The 18,724-nt window shown below is 33.1% G+C and overlaps 2 protein-coding genes across 3 annotated transcripts in view; both read left to right on the top strand.

The window, feature by feature from the left end:
* Nucleotides 1–18,724, top strand: part of LOC125823898 (uncharacterized) — an 897,951-nt gene that overhangs the window by 629,940 nt on the left and 249,287 nt on the right. The gene's annotated exons all lie outside the window — the stretch shown is intronic.
* Nucleotides 11,398–16,840, top strand: LOC125823894 (uncharacterized). Its single transcript, XM_049503257.1, has 13 exons — nt 11,398–11,589; nt 13,539–13,615; nt 13,700–13,780; nt 14,679–14,807; nt 14,910–14,996; nt 15,216–15,269; nt 15,373–15,463; nt 15,540–15,610; nt 15,697–15,766; nt 15,873–15,925; nt 16,089–16,182; nt 16,316–16,413; nt 16,542–16,840. The coding sequence occupies exons 1-13, from the start codon at nt 11,436–11,438 to the stop codon at nt 16,629–16,631; spliced, it is 1,149 nt and encodes a 382-aa protein (XP_049359214.1). The 5' UTR covers nt 11,398–11,435; the 3' UTR covers nt 16,632–16,840.

Below are 18,724 nucleotides of genomic sequence, written 5' to 3'. Positions count from 1 at the left end.
GATTTATGCAAAAGCTAGAGGAATCAGAATAGGTACCAATACAAAAGCAGAAGTCCATGCTATTAAAGAAGCGTTGGAGTTTTATCTAACTCTACACGTACAAGGTATAACCATGGAAACATACTCACTTACCCTCAAGAGGATGATAGAAAAGCAATGGAAAGTTCCTTGGGAATTAATAGAGATAATAGAAGATATAAAGGTTAAACTACAGTCATTACAAGGAAATATCATACACATTTTCAGAGAAGGGAACACTGTGGCAGATGCGCTAGCTAATGAAGTAATAGAAGAACAAAACACAAAGGAGTATCACTATTTTCAAGACCTACCAGCAAGCATAAGAAAGCAAATCAACATGGACAAATCACAGATCCCTAATCTGAGGATTAGGACTCGAAGAATAAGCAGGCAATGATAAAGACAAGAATCAGCAATGAAGGAAGAAAAACACAGACACATAACACAAAGATTCACAAAGGTTGTTACCGTAATTACAAACCCAAAGGAAATAAGAAGCACAAATATAAGTTTGTTTGCCTTGCAGATGAAAATATATGTGAGATTAAACTATCTAGATGCTCTAGTTACGAAGATGCATCACCAAACATAGGGATAAATGGAGTCTTCCACCACAACATTCCAGAACAAGCAACAATAATGAGGAACACGAAGGTGAACCAGCAGAATGGAAGCAAAAGAAAAATAAAGGGAAGGAGATCTCACGAGGAGGCCTCTACACACTGTATCTTGATCCATCAGTTACTTGGGGATAAACACCGACAACCTGGGAAGAAAGAGAGGTCAGATTGGCAAAAACAGAACAAAATGAAAGCAAGGTTTTGGAACTTACCAAAGGCCAGTGAAGATGATCGACAGAACCATGGAGCTGGAAGATACCCAAATGAAGAACAACACAAAGTGGTGACAAAAGGAGAAGAGTACTTATAAGCATGAGATGTAAAGAAGTCTAGAGATTAGGAAACTTTTTTGTTTCCATTTTGGACCAGGCAGTTGGTCCTAGTCTTGCTATGTAAAGACTGAATTTTATTTTGCCTTATTTTCAATAAAAATTGGTTCAGTCATGGACCAAAAATTGATTTTAAAAAAACTATGAAAGAAATAAGGATACAAGATTCTGAAAAAAAAAATAGCATACATAGCGAAAATAATACAATCTGTTGAGGAAGGATATAATATTCTAAAAAAAATACAAATTAACTATGAAAAAAAAATAGGATACATGCTTAAGAAATACAAATCCATTTGGCATACCTATTGGAATGACTACAAACTAAAAAAGAAATACAATGTTCTTAATACAAATACAAATGTTGAGTAAAAGAAAAATAATTGACAAACAAAATTAATATGAATACAATTTCGGTATGAACACAATTTTTGCAACCTCCTTCTCTGACTCTCTCTTTCTTCTTCTTCGTCTGTCGTGTTCCTTTTTCCTGATTTTTTGTTCACCAAATCCAAATCTGAAAATCCGTATTCACTTGTGCATAAGTAGCCCTATAAGCAAAATTCGAAATTATTAAATATGAATGTAACAAAAATTAAAAAATATATGATGTATGGATGCCAATGTAGATTTCTACAATCTACTAAATCTCAAATATGAAAATAAAATTACAAAAAAAATCGAACAATATTGCTTAAAAGATGAAAAATCTTAAATACATAAAAGAGGAAAATCTCACAAAATACTTGGTGAATATGAAAGCAAACTCACAAAAAAATCAAGCAATACTGATTAAAAGACGGAAAATTCGAAATACAAAATACTTGGTGAATATGAAAACAAAATCACAAGAAACTTCACAAAATACTTGTTGACTTCGAATTTACTTTATCAATGGGTGAAGAATCTTTTGAATTAATTGTGAGATTTCTTAAACAAAGTGTAGGAAATTCAAAGAGTTGATTTTCTTGAACAAAGAAAGGAGATAACAATGGTGAAAAAGAGAAGAGAGAGAAAAGAGTGATTTGGGGTAAAACCTAGAAAGAGGGGTAAGTGGGTGATGATTTTTTATGGGATAGTGAATTAAATAATGGCCTAATTTGAGAAATAAAAGAAAAGAAGATTAATTGTATTAGGATTCAATTTATTTTCTAAAATATTGACATTTTTAATAATTATTTTAAAGTGTACATATTTTTAATAATTATGTTAAAGATTGTGACTAGTTTGCTAATTTTCCCTTAATTGATGAAAAGGCGTTCCCAACAAATTGTTAATACTTTTTACACAAAAATAGTACTATACGCTTTTAGGACCCTTATTTAGACGTTAGCTAATTTTAAGAATTATTTAACATTTAATCAAATTTAACTATTAATACTACCATTATTATCGTTGCAGCTCCTCCTCCGCCTCCTCTTATACGTATAAGCATACCACTAGAACTTTTTAAGGTTATTATTTAAAATACATTTAATATTTTTAATATAGTTAACTATAATCAGATAATCAAATTCTGAATATTTTGTGTCATCACTTACAGTTTGTGTTAACCTTATTTAAAATATTAAATATATTTTAAATGTAATCAAATAAAAAAAATTTGAATGTTTTCTGTCACCCCTTATAGTTTCTATAATCGGTCATACGAATAAATTTGTAGACCTAACAATTTTTCTTTCACTTCCTTTTGCTCTCTTATATTAATAGATTTCTCCTCCCTCTTTCCTTGAATTAATCTTTTCATTAATATTTTTAGACTTGATCTACGCCGCTACAATTGCTTTAGAATATTTTAAAGAGAATCAAGAGAAATGCAAAATGAGAAGAAAATAAGACGATTAAAAAGGTATATATAAGAAGATAGCGATAGTCATTAATTATATTATTAATATCAAATGATTTAAGGTTATAAAACATAGAAATGACATTAGGGAGACACTAATGCCTTGTGACACATCTATTTAAGATATATACAATTTTTTAAAAACCATTTAAGCTTATTTTTTTCCTTTTAGTTTGTTTCCCTCTTTATCTTCATTTTCTTCCTTTTTTTAATCCTCAACCTATTCTTACTTCTTCCGCCTCCTTCTCCTCCTCTTCTTCTTCATCTTCCTTTTTTTTCCGGTCTCCTCCTCTTCCTCCTCCTCCTTCTTTTCTTTAATAATTTCATTAATAATATCACCAAGAATCAACTCAGACATGTCATTCACAAATTCCTCTTTTTTTATTTCTTCATCGAAAACATCATCAAGAACCTTAAATGAAAAACGGACGACCTTATAACTAATCCACATTCAAGGATTAGTCAATCTAGACACTTCATGTGTATGTTGTTGTTGGTTCAAGTGAAAAATAACATGTGGTAATGTACGAGTAGAGGAGCATGAACCCTGTGACATTTTTGACCAAAAGACTTTTCAAATGTTGGAAGTTTAATGATACTGGTGTTAATATAATCTATTTATAGAAAAATGAAATTACTACACAATTTGATTGAGAATGTGATTCGAAAAATCTACGCCTAATTTTTGACTCCTTTCTTTCTTTCCATCAAATATTTTCTTTTTTAAAACATGCTTTGACTAGGATTTTAGGTAAATAAAAAATAATTAGTCTTACGAATTTAGTTTAGTATTAATTATATATGTATATATTAGCGTATATTTGTCTATATACATTCTATATATTTATATTATTATTAAAAAAATATGAATATTAAAATGCTAAATGTGCAACGATGAAAATATCTCTAAAATATTGACCGACTTTTATACTCTTCAATATTTAAGTGTATTTTCAAGAACATTATTTTATATTGGATAATATCATAAAAATTATGACTTTAAAATTAACTAAAATTATGATAAAAAATTTATGGGTACGTATAATAGAGATTTTAATACAACACAAATATATAATATCATTCTCTTTAACATGGGCACAAGTAGTTATAAAAATGAGAAAAAATATTGATTGAGCTCTAAACTCTATTCTACGTATTTTTCTTATATATGTATTTCGATTGGATGTATGTAATCACAAATTTAAATGGTGTGATTACTGAGTACTGAATATGCAGTACTGGTTTTAGGTGTATTTACGCATTTAAGTACCATATTTTATCCATAGTTTAGCTAAGTTATTAGTATAAACTTACGTACATTTAAATATATGTTTTTATGTATAATTGTTATGATGAGCTAATATGTATAATTAGACTGATTTCAGGCTAAAAAGGGAAAGGAATGAAGCAAAATATGCATTGATACTCAGAGTGAAGCATCCCAGACTAAAATGCACCCAAATAGGCTTAAGAAATAGAGTCCACGGCTCGGGGCACGCACAATGCGTTGGCCTCCGCACTGTACTTAACGAGACACCTGATTTTGTGGAGGATATTTTATGCGATGCATGGAGAAAAATACCAAATCGGTGAGATAGACCCAACAGCGCGGACCCCCTGCTACATGATAGGCTTTGCATCGTACACCCCTATTCTACAGACGTAGAGTTGACTAAGTCAAAGAAGAGTCCAATCATGTTTAGAATTTCGATTCTACTACTATAAATAGGTCGTAAGAATGATGTGTTTAGGATTACGCACTATCATTTGAATGTAGTTTTTGTTAGTGAAAAACTTACGAGATAACAAAAAATACAAGATTACAATTGAAATAAAATGAAGAAACAGAAATCTCTTCAGACTGAGACACGGATATCTCGCTCTCTTTAAGGAGATTCAAGCCCACTGCAACAAATGTTTTCACCGGTCCAACAGTAGTCCTCTTGACTTGTCCCCTCCAGGATACAACAGCCTTCACAAAGTATAACTCAACAAATCTGAACAAGAGTTGAGTCCAAAGCTCCACAAAAAAGAACACATCCCTTCAACTAATAAGAACTCTCTTTTTGACAAACTTTTTCCTCTCTATCTTTTTCTTATGTGTTGTGTCTAACAAACCAAATGAAGACCACCACTATTTATACTAGAAGAAGTCTTCCTAGCATGAATAGGAAGATAATGGGGTAGTAAATAGTGAAGATAATGGTCTTAGGAGTTACATAGGTTACAAGGTATAATGAAGAATAACTAGTGAAATAATGTATGAAAGGTTACAAAAGTTTTAATGGACAATGAAACTTTTCTTGGCTTAATGGTCAAAAACCATCCGTTAGTTTTTATTGACAAGCTGTAACAGTAACAAATATTGTAACTCCAAAATGGAGTAATGCACTAGTGAGTAATGTAGCAATCAATATTGCCATTAACATTCTGCAGCCCATGAGAAGTCAACCAAACGGCAGTACCAATGACTATGTGGCAATGTAAGAAATGTAAATTCTTAAAATATTAAAATGCCACACTAACAGTTTTCATCATTATTTTTTTCAGTCTACTCTAGAATTGTTCTTAGGTTTAATTATTGATTTCGGAGAAGATCATTATGGTATGAACAAAATACTCTTCCAAGAGCTGCATTAACCAAAGATTTAATCTATTTTCTTTAATCTAAAATGTTTTTTAGTTATTAAAATTACTTTTATTGTTATTTACAACTTGGTATGAGTAACTAAATCTCATGACTAGGGTTATGAAACTTAAAGTAGAGATAATGATAATTAATTATTTACAATAAAATTTTTGCATGAAGAGGTGATTATTGTGTATTAAGGTTCTCTCGTAATGATTAAAATTTTAATGGTTGCAAACATTAATAATTCGACGTATTCTGACTTGCTTGACAAAAGAAGTTAAGATTACAAAAAAACAAACATTAATGGGGCTATCAACCCTCATCTAATACATTGAGCTAGAAATAGGCTAACTAACCTTAGACACATGACGGTGAATAAATTATTCAACATCCAAGTGTCGTCAAAGACTTACGGTAAAATTCCCTTAATTGGGCCGAGAGGCTTTAGGACACTAATAGATTCGTCAGTTTTGCATAATGAACACACTTGAATGAGTTGATAATAAATTAGTTGTTTGAATTTCGATATTTAAGAACCATAATTCTAGTTCGTCTTTAATGTGTAATAGCAAATACCGTAGTATGTTTTAGTTAATAATTCTCCATTAAGACCCCAACTAAAATAATAGTCACTAGTTTGGATTTCATTCGCAAATTATAAAATTCTCTCACCACACTCTCTGTGAGATTCAACCCCCACCTAGTTATATTATTATATTTTGACAGCAAGCACTTTATTCTTATTTGAGGGTGTAATTTGGGCAATATCAAAATTTTGACGTCGTCACCGAAGAGTGAGGCTTATAGTTTGTAGGAATTCATAAATTGACTAGTATTTTGTAAATTACATTGGATATTGTTTTTGTCCATTACAGGGTTACCCCAATTTATGCTAAATACTACGAGTCAAGGATCTCCTTTGATTTTACTTAATCCAGAAATCGAACGTATATTTAGGCATCAGAGGCTGAATTTCGTAATGAGTGATGAAAATAATTAAAGGATAGTAGTTGAGGTGGCTGTTGTAGTAGATATTGTACAAGTGGGCCTTGCTTGGGCCATTTGACCTTCATCACTGACTAAAAATGCGAACTTCAACAACACCAGCATGATATTGCACTTACTGAATATGAAAGAATTGTTCAGTAGTTTGCCTTTTGAAGACTTGAACAAATATCTAAAAAAATTATTGGGGTGTGTTTGACATACAATCTCTTTAGAATCTCTCAAAAAGGTATACACTTAGGGTGTGTTTGGTATGAAGGAAATTTCCAATTTTCTCATGTTTGGTTGGGTTAAATGTTTGTCAAATCAACTCATTTTCCTCAAATTTAAGAAAAATGATTTTCTTTCAAAACTTAAGGAAAATATTTTCCAAAACTCTCTTTCAACTTCAAATTACAATTACTTTTTTGTTGAAAAAATCAATTTATTTTGTCCCTACCCTCAAGCCAACCCCCCAACCACCCACCCACCCCCCAAAAAATAATAATTTTAAAGCTTGTTTTTTAATTTTTTTTTTTACCCCACCCTCACCCCTACCTCCATCCCCTCCCAAAAAAATTTAAAAATTGTTTTTAAAAGATATTTCTAATTTCAATTTTTTATTTTTTTATCCCCCACCCACTACCCTCGCTCCCCCATCTGCTCCCCTATCAACTCCCCTATCAGCCCCCCAACTCCCTTCAAAAAGAAAAAAAATTAAATTTGTTTTTAAAAAATATTTTCAACTTCAAATTTTTATTTTTTCATCTCGATTCTCGATCACCCACCCTCCCTCCCCGGCCAGCCCCAACCCCCCTCCCCCCCCCCCAAAAAAAAATGAGTTTGTTTTTTAAAAATATTTTCAACTTCAAAATTTTATTTTTTCACCCCTACACTCGACCCCCGCCCCCAACCGACCCACCCCTACCCAAAAAAAAATTTAAGTTTGTTTTTAAAAAATATTTTCAACTTCAAAATTTCATTTTTTCACCCTACCCTTGACCCCCCACCCACTCCTACCAGCCCCCCCACCCCCACCCCAAAAAGAAATTTAAGTTTGTTTTTAACAAATATTTTCAATTTCAAAATTTTATTTTTCACCCCTACCCACCCACCCCCCCCCCCAATAAAATAAAATTTAAGTTTGTTTTTAAAAAATATTTTCAATTTCAAAATTTCATTTTTTCACCCCTACCCTCGACCCCCCATCCACCCACTCCCCTACCAGCCCCTCCAAAAAATAATTTTAAGTTTGTTTTTCAAAAATATTTTCAATTTCAAAATTTCATTTTTTTCACCCCTACCAACCCCCCACCCCACCCAACCCTCTACCAGCACCCCCCCACCCCCCAAAAAAAATTTAAGTTTTTTTTTAAAAAATATTTTCAACTTCAAAATTTTATTTTTTCACACCAACCCTCGACCCCCACCCCCCAAAAAAAATTTAAGTTTGTTTTTAAAAAATATTTTCAACTTCAAAATTTTATTTTTTCACACCAACCCTCGACCCCCACCCCCCAAAAAAAAATTTAAGTTTGTTTTTAAAAAATATTTTCAACTTCAAAATTTCAATTTTTCACCCATACCCTCGAACCCCCCTACCCCCCCCCCACCCCCCAAAAAAAATTAAGTTTGTTTTAAAAAAATATTTTCAATTTTAAAAATTATTTTCTACTCCAGTAAAAATAAAAGATATTTTTCAAAAATATTTTTCATTCATAAAACACTAAAAATCTTTTCCGAAAAATATTTCTACTCACCAACCAAACATGAGAAAATAAGTCAAAAATCAACTTGTTTTCCAGGAAAACATTTTCCTTCATACCAAACACACCCTTAAGGTTGTTTCCATTCACTCTGACATGGGAAATAACTACATGGTTAGGAAAGCTACCTCAAGCATCCATCTCTACATGTGCAAAACTCACAATAACATTTTTGGAGAGGTTCTTTCCTCCCAAGAGACGTATTCAACTTACGGATGAGATAAGAAATTTGAGATAGTTGCCAGGAGACTTGACTAAGATTTAAAAAGAAGGTGGCTCAATGTCTGAACCATAAGTTACCAAATGATATGTTGGTAGAAAGCTCATATAGATCACTAGATGCAGTCAACAAGTGTGTGGCCTCAATGTTGCAAAAGGTCATTGATGAACCATTCTTATGATGAGACCAATATTATACTTGATCGCCTGTCAAAGACGAATACTGACATGAGATCTAAAATGGAATTCCATATGCTCAAGAAAGTTGAATCTACAAAGACTGGCATGCAAAAACTATGCAACTAGTGATGAACTATCATTCACCTCCATTAAACAGATTGAAGCACAACTGAGCTAAATGCTAGCTTCAATAAATCAAAGATAGAAGGGCACTCTTTATAGTGACACTGTGACTAATTTAAAAGCTGAAAGAACTATTGTGAGCCAATGTATGAATGCCACAACTCAAAGCAGTCAAGTAGTAAAGATTATGTGGTATTGATTAAGAGACTACAAAAGGAGAAAATATATGAAAGACCTACGGACAAAATAAGAGAATATGATCGTAAGAGATTCAGTTAGTAGTGAAGAGGTGGAAATTAATGATGAAGAAGACGACATTGTTGCATAAAATACCTATCCCAAAGTGTCCTCCACCAACTCTTCAGAGGTTGGAAAAGAACTAAGAGAAGGCAAATTTCAACAGGTTCTTCGAAATCTTTAAACAACTACATATAAACATAATGGATAGGTGCACTGAGAAACATGCATGTCGAAATATGCAAAATATGTACATGATATAGTGTCATGCAAAAGACGCCTAGGTGATAGTGAAACTGTAGCACTTAATGAAGAGTGAAGTTCAAAGGTAATCTTTAGCAAGCTTCCCAAAAAGCTTGAGGGTCTTGGGAGTTTCACCCTCTCTATACAAATTGGTTAAAGAGACGTTGGACACACTCTATGTGATTTGAGAGCAAGCATCAACTAATGCCCTTATCTATGTTCAAGGCACTTGACTTGGGAAAACCACGTCCAAATAAACATCACTTTATTATTAGCATACATATCTCATATAGCTCCGAACGAAACAGTTGAAGCTATGCTCATTAAAGTGAGAAATTTCGTGATTCCAACCGATATTATAATTCTTGATTTTAAGGCTGCTGGCGCTAGGATGCACAAGTTATTTTGGGGCATTCATTCTTTGCCATCGTAAGAATACTAACTGATGTAAAGGCTGAAAAAATGACAAGAGATGATCTTTAATATATGTAAGGTGTTCTTAGCCGGAACCATAACATGTAAAGACTTGAACAACATGTCTATTGAAGATGTCACAGAGGTAATGAATAATGTAACCAGGTATAAGTGTGAGTAAAACGTCAAGTTCATAAAGGTAATGACAGAAATCCTAAATAATAAGAATAAACTACGGAAATGTATAATTACTATAGGGATCCTTTGATCCATAAATCGTCTAACTAAGTCAATCTTTGTCATGGAGCGACATCAGATCAAGTGCTACTTGGGAGACAACCTGTGATTGTAATAGCTTAGAACGCAATAAGAAAAAAATATAAAAATATGAGTAGTTAAATCTCAAATTAGCACTTTTTATGAAATTTGCACAAAATTTCAACTTCAACTTTAAATCATAATTTCAAATCCAAATTCTTAAAAGTAGGACATGTAATTTTAAATTGTGATTTCAATTATTGTAAAATGTAAAAGTTGACCCATAAGTTTATATTTTGTAAAAATGAATATTCATCTTCAACTTGAAGAGATTGTTGTAATATGTGGAAGAATTATATTTAAAAAATAGTTAGTTACTACTATTGTTGACTAGTGAATTCTTATAAAATTATGTGTTTGAAAAGTTCGTAATAACACGTAACTGTGAACACTTATTTATAAAAGGAACATGAAAATATACAACTATTAATGTGGCGCCTTGACATATTTTGATATCTTATATATTAACTATACTTTTACTAATTTGGTAAGTTGTATAAACATTTAGGAATTTATATAATTTTCACAAATCGTAGAATTTGTATATTTATGAAAATCAAAAAACTTACAAAATTCAAGTGACATGTTTAAACAAAAATTCATGTTAAAATCAAACATTACTCCTTTTAAATCACCAATTAACGGCCCTAATTGAGTAATTGGCATAGTTGTTGGCACTGTTGTTCAGAAGAAGAACAAAAAGTACGAATTCCTTCAACTCGAATTTGACAGAGAACTAAGGTAGGGATGTTCATGAATCCGTTATCAATCATAATTAAATTAATTTATTTGATTTTTAAAATTAAATTAAATTTAGTATCCATTTATCATTTTTGGTTCGATTTAATTTGACCATTCTGTTTATAATCAGACATGAAATAAAAAAAATGATTCATCCAAAAATTAAAAAAAAAAGATAACAATTCGTGTCATTTTGAATTTTATAATTCTTATACGAGAACTCAAATTATGGTTAATTTCCTGCTTATATTCTTAGCTAATTCAATATATTAAATAACATTGCATGAGTATGTATACTAATGTACTAAGGGATCGTTTGGTTTGAAGACAAATTATATTGAGATTAGTTATGATGGGATAAACTATGATAAAATAAGTTATAAATGAATTAGTTATACTGAAATTAATTTTTATTGGTTGCTTGGTTTGTCATAGTCAAATAATATGTATGACATAATTTCTAACATTAAGTTGTTTATTTACAAAAATACCTTCTGAAAATAAGTTGTTTGTTTATAAAATAGAGTTTAAGAGAGTATTTGTGTTATTTTACATTTTTATCGTGAGATAAGTTATTCCAAAATTAATATTTCAACCCACAGAAAGATGGAATAACTTATCCCAATCATAATTATTAAACCTAAAAATCTATGGAGAATTATATTTCCTTATCCATCGTACCAAACGGCCCTACATAACATACTTATTGAGTAAGGAGCCTGGTGTCTCCCTTTTTCTTATCCATCCATCAGGGGCGCAGCAATGTTGGTGAGAAACGTGGGATCCATATTACAGATGCAGTCCGCCCAGCCATACGGCAGAGTTTCAAACAATAGGAACAAAATAATGGCGATTGATGCCCATAACCTGCGCTCTCAGTTTCTTCACCTCCTTCGCACCCGTCGTACTCCTCAAGGTCATTTTTTCTTTATATATATTGCTTTCTGTTCGGTAAAATTATAGATTACAAATTACAATTGAAAAATACAAAAGCACTTTCTAATTTGTTTGTGTTATCAGAATGACCTATGTTTTCTCTTCTATTTTTTTTTTTTTTTGTGGTGATGAGTAATGAAGGCATCAAAGTATGTTCCGTTTGCGAGCCCCTGTGTATTAGTCACTCAATTTCAATTTGTTTGTCCATTTTGACTTGTACAAAATCAACTTATTATACTACTAAGTACCAAATCAAGGATACTGATATATTGGCAGCATTCCGAGTAACTCCTCAACTTGGAGTTCCACCTGAAGAAGCGGGGCGGTAGCTGCTGAATCTTCTACAGTACATGGACAACTGTATAGAGGGGTGAACTGACCAGTCTTTATTGTTACGAAGGGCGATACTACTGCATCAAGAGTGTTATTGAAGAAAAAGATCAATATAGTGCTTATGTAGCTTACCTTTATACCTTTAAGATGAAGGTTTCGTTACCAATATATATATATATTTTTATTTTTTTTTATTTGCACCGGGTGTCCGAGTCTCTTTGAGCCCCGACTAATCCCGGGGGTGCACAGGCCCTCGGCAAGGAGTTTCCCGCAAGTGCACCACGGTTAATTCAGGTTTTACCCAATCCGATGGCCCTCAGAAATTGTTTGCACCCAGTGGGTTTCGAACTTGAGACCTTGAAAGGGAGCAAACCCCAAGGCTCGTTACCAATATATATGACACGAAATTTAAGAAAAATGACTTAAAGTAAAAAAATATAGAATGTACCAAAGTGTTATTTAATCTTGTGGTCTTAAAATTGACATAAGGAAAATTAAAATTAAAGAGTTGTCGAAAAAAATTTGTATTGAAATGGACTAAAACAGAAGGTGAGACAAACAAATTGAAAAGGAGGGAGCATTTGTTTCACTTTTCTTTGGCAACTAGTCAAAATATATTGACTATCCACCTTTTGCACTTGTGTTTGTTGTTTATTTATTTTGATTTTTGTTAAATAAGGTCTTAGGCCTAACTCACATCCCAAAAGGTAGTTCAAAGAGGATTGCTCAAGCCTTATAAGGAGTCCAGCCTTCTCATTAACCACCAATGTGAGACTTTTTGTTATTCTTTAACACCCCACCTCACGCCCAGTGCTTAGCATCTGGTGCGTGGACAATTTTTGATTTTGGGGGCAGGCTGGCATGGGTTGTATCAAACTTGTGATTCTTCTTTTTAAGTTTCAACTTTTTAAAAAGGAAATTAGAAAAAAGTAGTCCTATAAATTTTTCTTGGACGACTACCGTGGAGGCCTGAAAACAAGACAGTTCGAAAAAAGGACCATCTGTCTGCACTTTTGGGAATAGAATAGATGAGGTGACTGTAATTGACAAAGTAGGGGAGGTCAAATGGTGCTTCACTTTTTCATCTGCTAAGGTGGTTGACGGGGAATTTCACAATAGTAACGTAACACAATATTCTCACTATTATTGGATGTTAAAGAAAGTCTTTCCCGACGAGGGGCACTTAGTGAACTAGATTGAGGGCACAGATAAAGTAAAAGTTGGGCTTTATGGGTTATGTTGCAAGTGTTTCTTCCATACATTTTCTTTTGATGCTCAGACTCTTCAGAAATGTCATCAGGTGTGGGTCGGATCCTCCAAAAGTAGTGCATTTGTGGAGGATCTGACACGGTATGACAGCATGTTTGGAGAGTCCAAACAACTTAGTACATTTTCATAGTTACGTAGTCTGAAGACCCACAGCCACTTAACCCAACAATATCACTCTGCTACTGGATTTTCTTGTTTCAACTACACACGTCGATTGTTGAGATTAGTTTGTTTTTTTCCTTATTTGGTAGACTTGGTGGATTCTTGTCTTACTTCCTTGAGACTAATCAAAGAAGTTGTTATTTTCCTATATGTAATTCCTTCCAGTTCCACTCTGTGTGATACCTGGAAAACCTGTGAATGATCCATTATATCAGGAATTTCCCAAGCCAATATTCAGTGAGGTCATACAACGCCTTCACAAGCTTTATATTTTTGTTTCTGCACATACTTTCTGTCATTTTTACAGATGATATTTGTCAATACAGGTAATGGCATCTTGCCCTAAAGAAGATATTCCCAATATGAAGGAACTTCTTCAGGAGCAAAATTTCTACTTGACCACAGAGGTTATATGATTTCTATTTTTTCATTTCCTTCATATGATTTCTTCAATGCAAATAGTTTCTACAAAGGTAACAGACTATAGGATAAATTTTAATTGTGCCTTTTTACCCCATCATAAGTGTTAATGAAAGTAGAAATATTCAGTGTTCCCCTTTCCTCCCTCCCCTAATGTGTAGGAAAAAAGTATATACCAAGAGATAGAATATTATGCTTTGATCCCTTAATTATATTAGTTGGGATAGAACTTTTTTACCAGTTGTTTTGCTTGAAGTTTTCACTTCTCTTATGTATGAAGTCTAAAGAGAGTAATATTGTGTCAGCTGGATTTTCTCTATAAAACAAAAACGACTATGCTTTAAGCAACTACAACAACATACCCAGTGAAATCCCACAAAGTGGGATCTGGGGAGGGTAGAGTGTACACAGGCCTTATCACTACCTCTTGAAGGTAGAGAGAGTGTTTCTGGAAGACACTCAACTCACGTGAAGCAACTCAAAGTAGTAACTAAATGAAAAAATGGTAGCGGAGATAAATATGATAACTAATAGCAGTGTGGAGCATATATGTAAGGAACTGTATCATCAACAACAAGGTGCAATTACCTAAACATATGTCCAATTATGGTCGGCTATCTGAATCCTCACTATTCATTTCACTATATTTGGACTGGACTGCCTCAATGGTGTTTGAAAAGTAAATAAGAGTGTCAAAGGTTCAGCGATAATTAAAAAAGACTGAGCATAAGCAGTCAAATGAAGTTGCTGCATCAATTATAATTCTTTTATTACAAGAAGAATCAGATGAATTGAATGAAGATAAATGTGGGAATACTCATTTTTCAGAAGTAATGTTCTCAATGTCTCATCTATAAGTATTGCACATGAACTCACTGTTTCCAGGAAGGAGAGCAAGGACGGTTGCCTTTCTTGGTATTGAGCATGAAGGAAACCAATAAGAAAAAGAGGCCAGCTATTGTCTTCCTGCATAGTACAAACAAATGTAAAGAGTGGTTACGGCCATTGCTTCAGGTGATATTCTGTTTTCTTAAAAGTACTCCCCATATCACCATCGAGCAGAAGAAATGAATGACAATTCTATGTACGATTCTCTTTTTTCTTTTTTGGATTCAGGCATATGCTTCGAGGGGATACATAGCTGTAGCAATTGATTCTCGATACCATGGAGAACGTGCCACCAATATGACAACATATCGTGATGTAAGAACAGGTGCATTTGCTCTTTGCTTCAGTTTTACTCTTGGTTATCTTCTCAGGCAAAAAAGTACACTCAGGTCCAATAGGCTATTGGTGCACTGTCCTAAATTTATAGTATGCACAATTGTTCTGCACTTGCCGTTCTATTTTCTTTACGTTAAATGCTTGGATGCTACTATTTGATTGAGTTGATCAGCCTTACTGCTCTTTTATACAATGCAGGCCCTTATATCGTCATGGAAAAAAGGTGATACAATGCCTTCCATATATGATACGGTAAGGAAATGGAGATTTGTTGTTGATAAGACAGTTTTCAGTCTCAAACCGCAGCACTTATTATCCAATAACTAGCCTCTGAAAATAGTACTTCTCTGCAAAGGTGTGGGACTTGATAAAACTGGCGGATTATCTAACAGAGAGGGAAGATATTGACTCGTCAAGGATAGGAATTACTGGTGAATCACTGGGAGGTTAGGCGAGTCACTTTACATGCAATATCTAGCTGTTTCGTAAATATGTGAAGTTCATATATGTTCTGTGTTGCAGGTATGCATGCATGGTTTGCTGCATTTGCCGACACTCGTTATTCAGTGGTTGTTCCTATAATCGGAGTTCAGGTGACCCTTACTTGAGTATTAGTTTGTGTGAAGATAAGGAAAGAGTTGCGGATATATCAATAGGAGATCTTGTGATGAGGTTGCAGGGATTTCGGTGGGCTATTGAGCATGATCGATGGCAGGGAAGAGTTGAGAGTATCAAAGATGTGTTTGAAGGTGACACAAACCAGTTTATAACTTGTAATTGGTTTTATCAGCTTCTAATTAGTGTTGTTTATGTGGGTTTTAACATACCAGAGATATCATTTGTTTGTCCTTTCAGAAGCATGTTCCGATTTAGGCAAGAATGAAATTGACAAAGAAGTGGTTGAGAAGGTCAGGATTTCATCCTTCTAGTACCCTTTCTTGCCTATTTGCAAGCGACTTGATCATTGTGTTATAGTTATCAGTTTCTAAAATGTAGCATAAGAAGTTAACTTCTCATGATAATATTCATCAAACAGATTTCTATTGGACGTTAATTAGAATACATGAGCAGGTCTGGGACAGAATTGCTCCAGGTTTGGCTTCTCAATTTGATTCACCATATACAGTGCCGGTCATTGCACCATGCCCTTTGCTGATTTTGAATGGTACGATCTATTTGTTCATACGATTTGTGATATTTCATGCCATCGCCATTTAGTACACAAATTATCAGAATGTATGTACATTTCAAAATTTGTGCTGATAACCGGAAGATAACTCTACATTTGTGATACGTAGGAGAGGAAGATCCTCGTTGTCCAATTGCTGGACTTGATATTCCAACGTCAAGTGTCCGTAAAGCTTGTGCAGATGCTGACTGTCCACTTAATTTCAAGGTACAATGTTATTCAAGATGGTAAAATTGTCCTAGGAATTCAGTTGAAAACGTTAATGTTTGTACATATAACTTCTTTTTCCAGTACTTTAGGTGGCCATTTTTGAATTTTTTGTTGTAACATTTTAGGTGATAGCTCAAGCTGGTATTGGTCATCAAATGACTCCACTGATGGTAAATGAAGCAAGCAATTGGTTTGACAGGTTCCTTAAAGTGTAATCGATATACAAGAATGCTATATTTATTTTTCTCAGCTTTTATTTGCCCGCAGTTTAAAGTTCGGACAAGTGATCTCGTAAAGACTTGAGCAAAAACTTATATCGAAGATTATGAGATTACTTGGACTACTTTAAATTACAATTTTTATACCATGTCAATTTTATGTTTTATATAAAGTTTAATTAAGGATGAATTTTCTTTCACACAAACATTAACTCTTCCTAAGTCACTTTCAATGCAATGATAGTTTATGGCTATTGCTTTCAAAACATTTCAACCACGGCTCGTTTTGCTAATGGGACTTTTAGTTTTAGGTTAAGGGGTCAATAAATTCATACAAAAGTAAAAGAAAGTTTCTCAAATAAAGAAGCTAACTGAAATTTACTTGGAATAGCAGACTAGTGCAACTTTATAAATCAAAATAGAGATGATGTATAACTATCTCTAAACTATGGTCGAAATTTCAGCGATATATTTAAATTTAATTAGGGTTTTGTTACCCTTCTAAACTATTTTAAAATAGAATAAACACCCCAAAAACTGACGTGAGGTAAAGAGTGTGCACACTCTCTTGAAGGCAAGTGAAAACCGAAAAATTGGACACATGTTCTTTTTAAATTCGGAAGAGGGTCATATTTGCCCTTGTACTCTTAGAAAAGAGTTATATTTATCCTTAGGTGGAATGATTTAAGAGATCCTTATACTTGGCTCCGTTTGTAAGTTGAACCCTTGTACTTATGACTTAGTCAACTAAATCCTTATACTTACTAAAACACAATATTTTAAACACCTTTGACCATTGACTGAATACATGTGGTACCAATATTGCTGACTTGGAATAATGGGTAATTCCACACGTGTTAAGGCGAGTGAGTATAATATTTTATATTAAACATCATTAAAAAAAAAAAAGAACGCCAAAAAATAGAAGAATGGGAAGTCATCTTCTTCATAGAGACGCCACTGCTCCTCCCTCCATCAAACCCAACCAAATTCTTCTTCTCATTCCCTTCTTTTCTTTCTTTTATTGATTCACCCACTATTTTCACTCCGTTCTTCTTCTTACTGCACCACCCCTAAATATTTTCTCAAAAATTTCTTCTTTTGCGGCAAATCAAGACCACTTGTAGTTCCTTTTGTTTTCTACATTTCCACCCTAAAATATCAATTTCGTGAGTATTTTTTGAATTTTGTATGACCTAATGTGAAGGGTGACAGTGAGTTTTGAAAAATTGAAATACTTCATTAATAAGCTTGATGAAGCTTCAAGAAAAATAAATGGGTTTTGTGATTTTTTATGAAATAAATTTAAAATTTGTAATGGAAATTCGTTGGGTTTGATAATAAAATCAATAGAGAAAAAGAGAGAAAAAACAATGAATGAAGTTAAGAAATGAAAAAAAAAAGTTTAATTATAAGACAATTTTTTTTTTGAAAATTATGTGTAGTAACTTAACTTAAATACAAAATAAATAAAATAAGAATATTCTTTAAGAAAAAACAACTTAAAAAAATAAAAATTTAAAATTGAATTATATATATATACACACATGGCGGCGCGTGTTATACACACAAACAACTTTACCTGGTTGAAGGTGCCACGTCAGCACAAAAGGTGCATGAAAATATAGAAAAAACGAGGTTGGGGGAGGAGGGGGAGGAGGGGGGGTACTTGGATCCGAGTTAAGTTAAGGTGTGTCGGTGAAATTTCGATCATAGTTTAGGGGGTACTTATGTCTTATCACATCAAAATACATAAAGGTATAATACATAAACCAACTTTTTAGCTTGTTTTAAGGTGACATCTATGTGCACTTAAAGGTGAATACAGTTTAATAAGTAGACACACATTCTACATGATATAATATAAATCAGTTCGAGTGTACATACGAATTGTCATGTAGGATACATGTGCCCACATGTTCAATCTTATATAAATTTAAGTGTCTACTTGGCCGCAGCTCTTCTGAAGTCAAGTTAATGAGTGCGTTTATGTATTATGCCAAATATAAATGATATAGAAAATGAATACTTATAAATTTAAGGGAAAATACATAAAAAAAACTCTGAACTTGGCACGAAAACTTACTTTA

The sequence above is a fragment of the Solanum verrucosum genome, unplaced genomic scaffold, assembly GCF_900185275.1.
Source record: "Solanum verrucosum unplaced genomic scaffold, falcon-dt-bn FXZP01000056.1, whole genome shotgun sequence".
Taxonomy (NCBI): domain Eukaryota; kingdom Viridiplantae; phylum Streptophyta; class Magnoliopsida; order Solanales; family Solanaceae; genus Solanum; species Solanum verrucosum.
Note: the sequence above shows the minus strand (reverse complement) of the source record. Positions and strands in the feature narration are given on the sequence as shown.

What these genes read in the sequence shown, in the direction of transcription:
- LOC125823894 (XM_049503257.1), top strand. Translation starts at nt 11,436, where the DNA reads ATGTTGGTGAGAAACGTGGGATCCATATTACAGATGCAGTCCGCCCAG. An exon ending in CCAAGCCAATATTCAGTGAG is followed by an intron (nt 13,616 to 13,699) that starts GTCATACAACGC and finishes TTGTCAATACAG; the next exon opens with GTAATGGCATCTTGCCCTAA. An exon ending in TATCAAAGATGTGTTTGAAG is followed by an intron (nt 15,767 to 15,872) that starts GTGACACAAACC and finishes TTGTCCTTTCAG; the next exon opens with AAGCATGTTCCGATTTAGGC.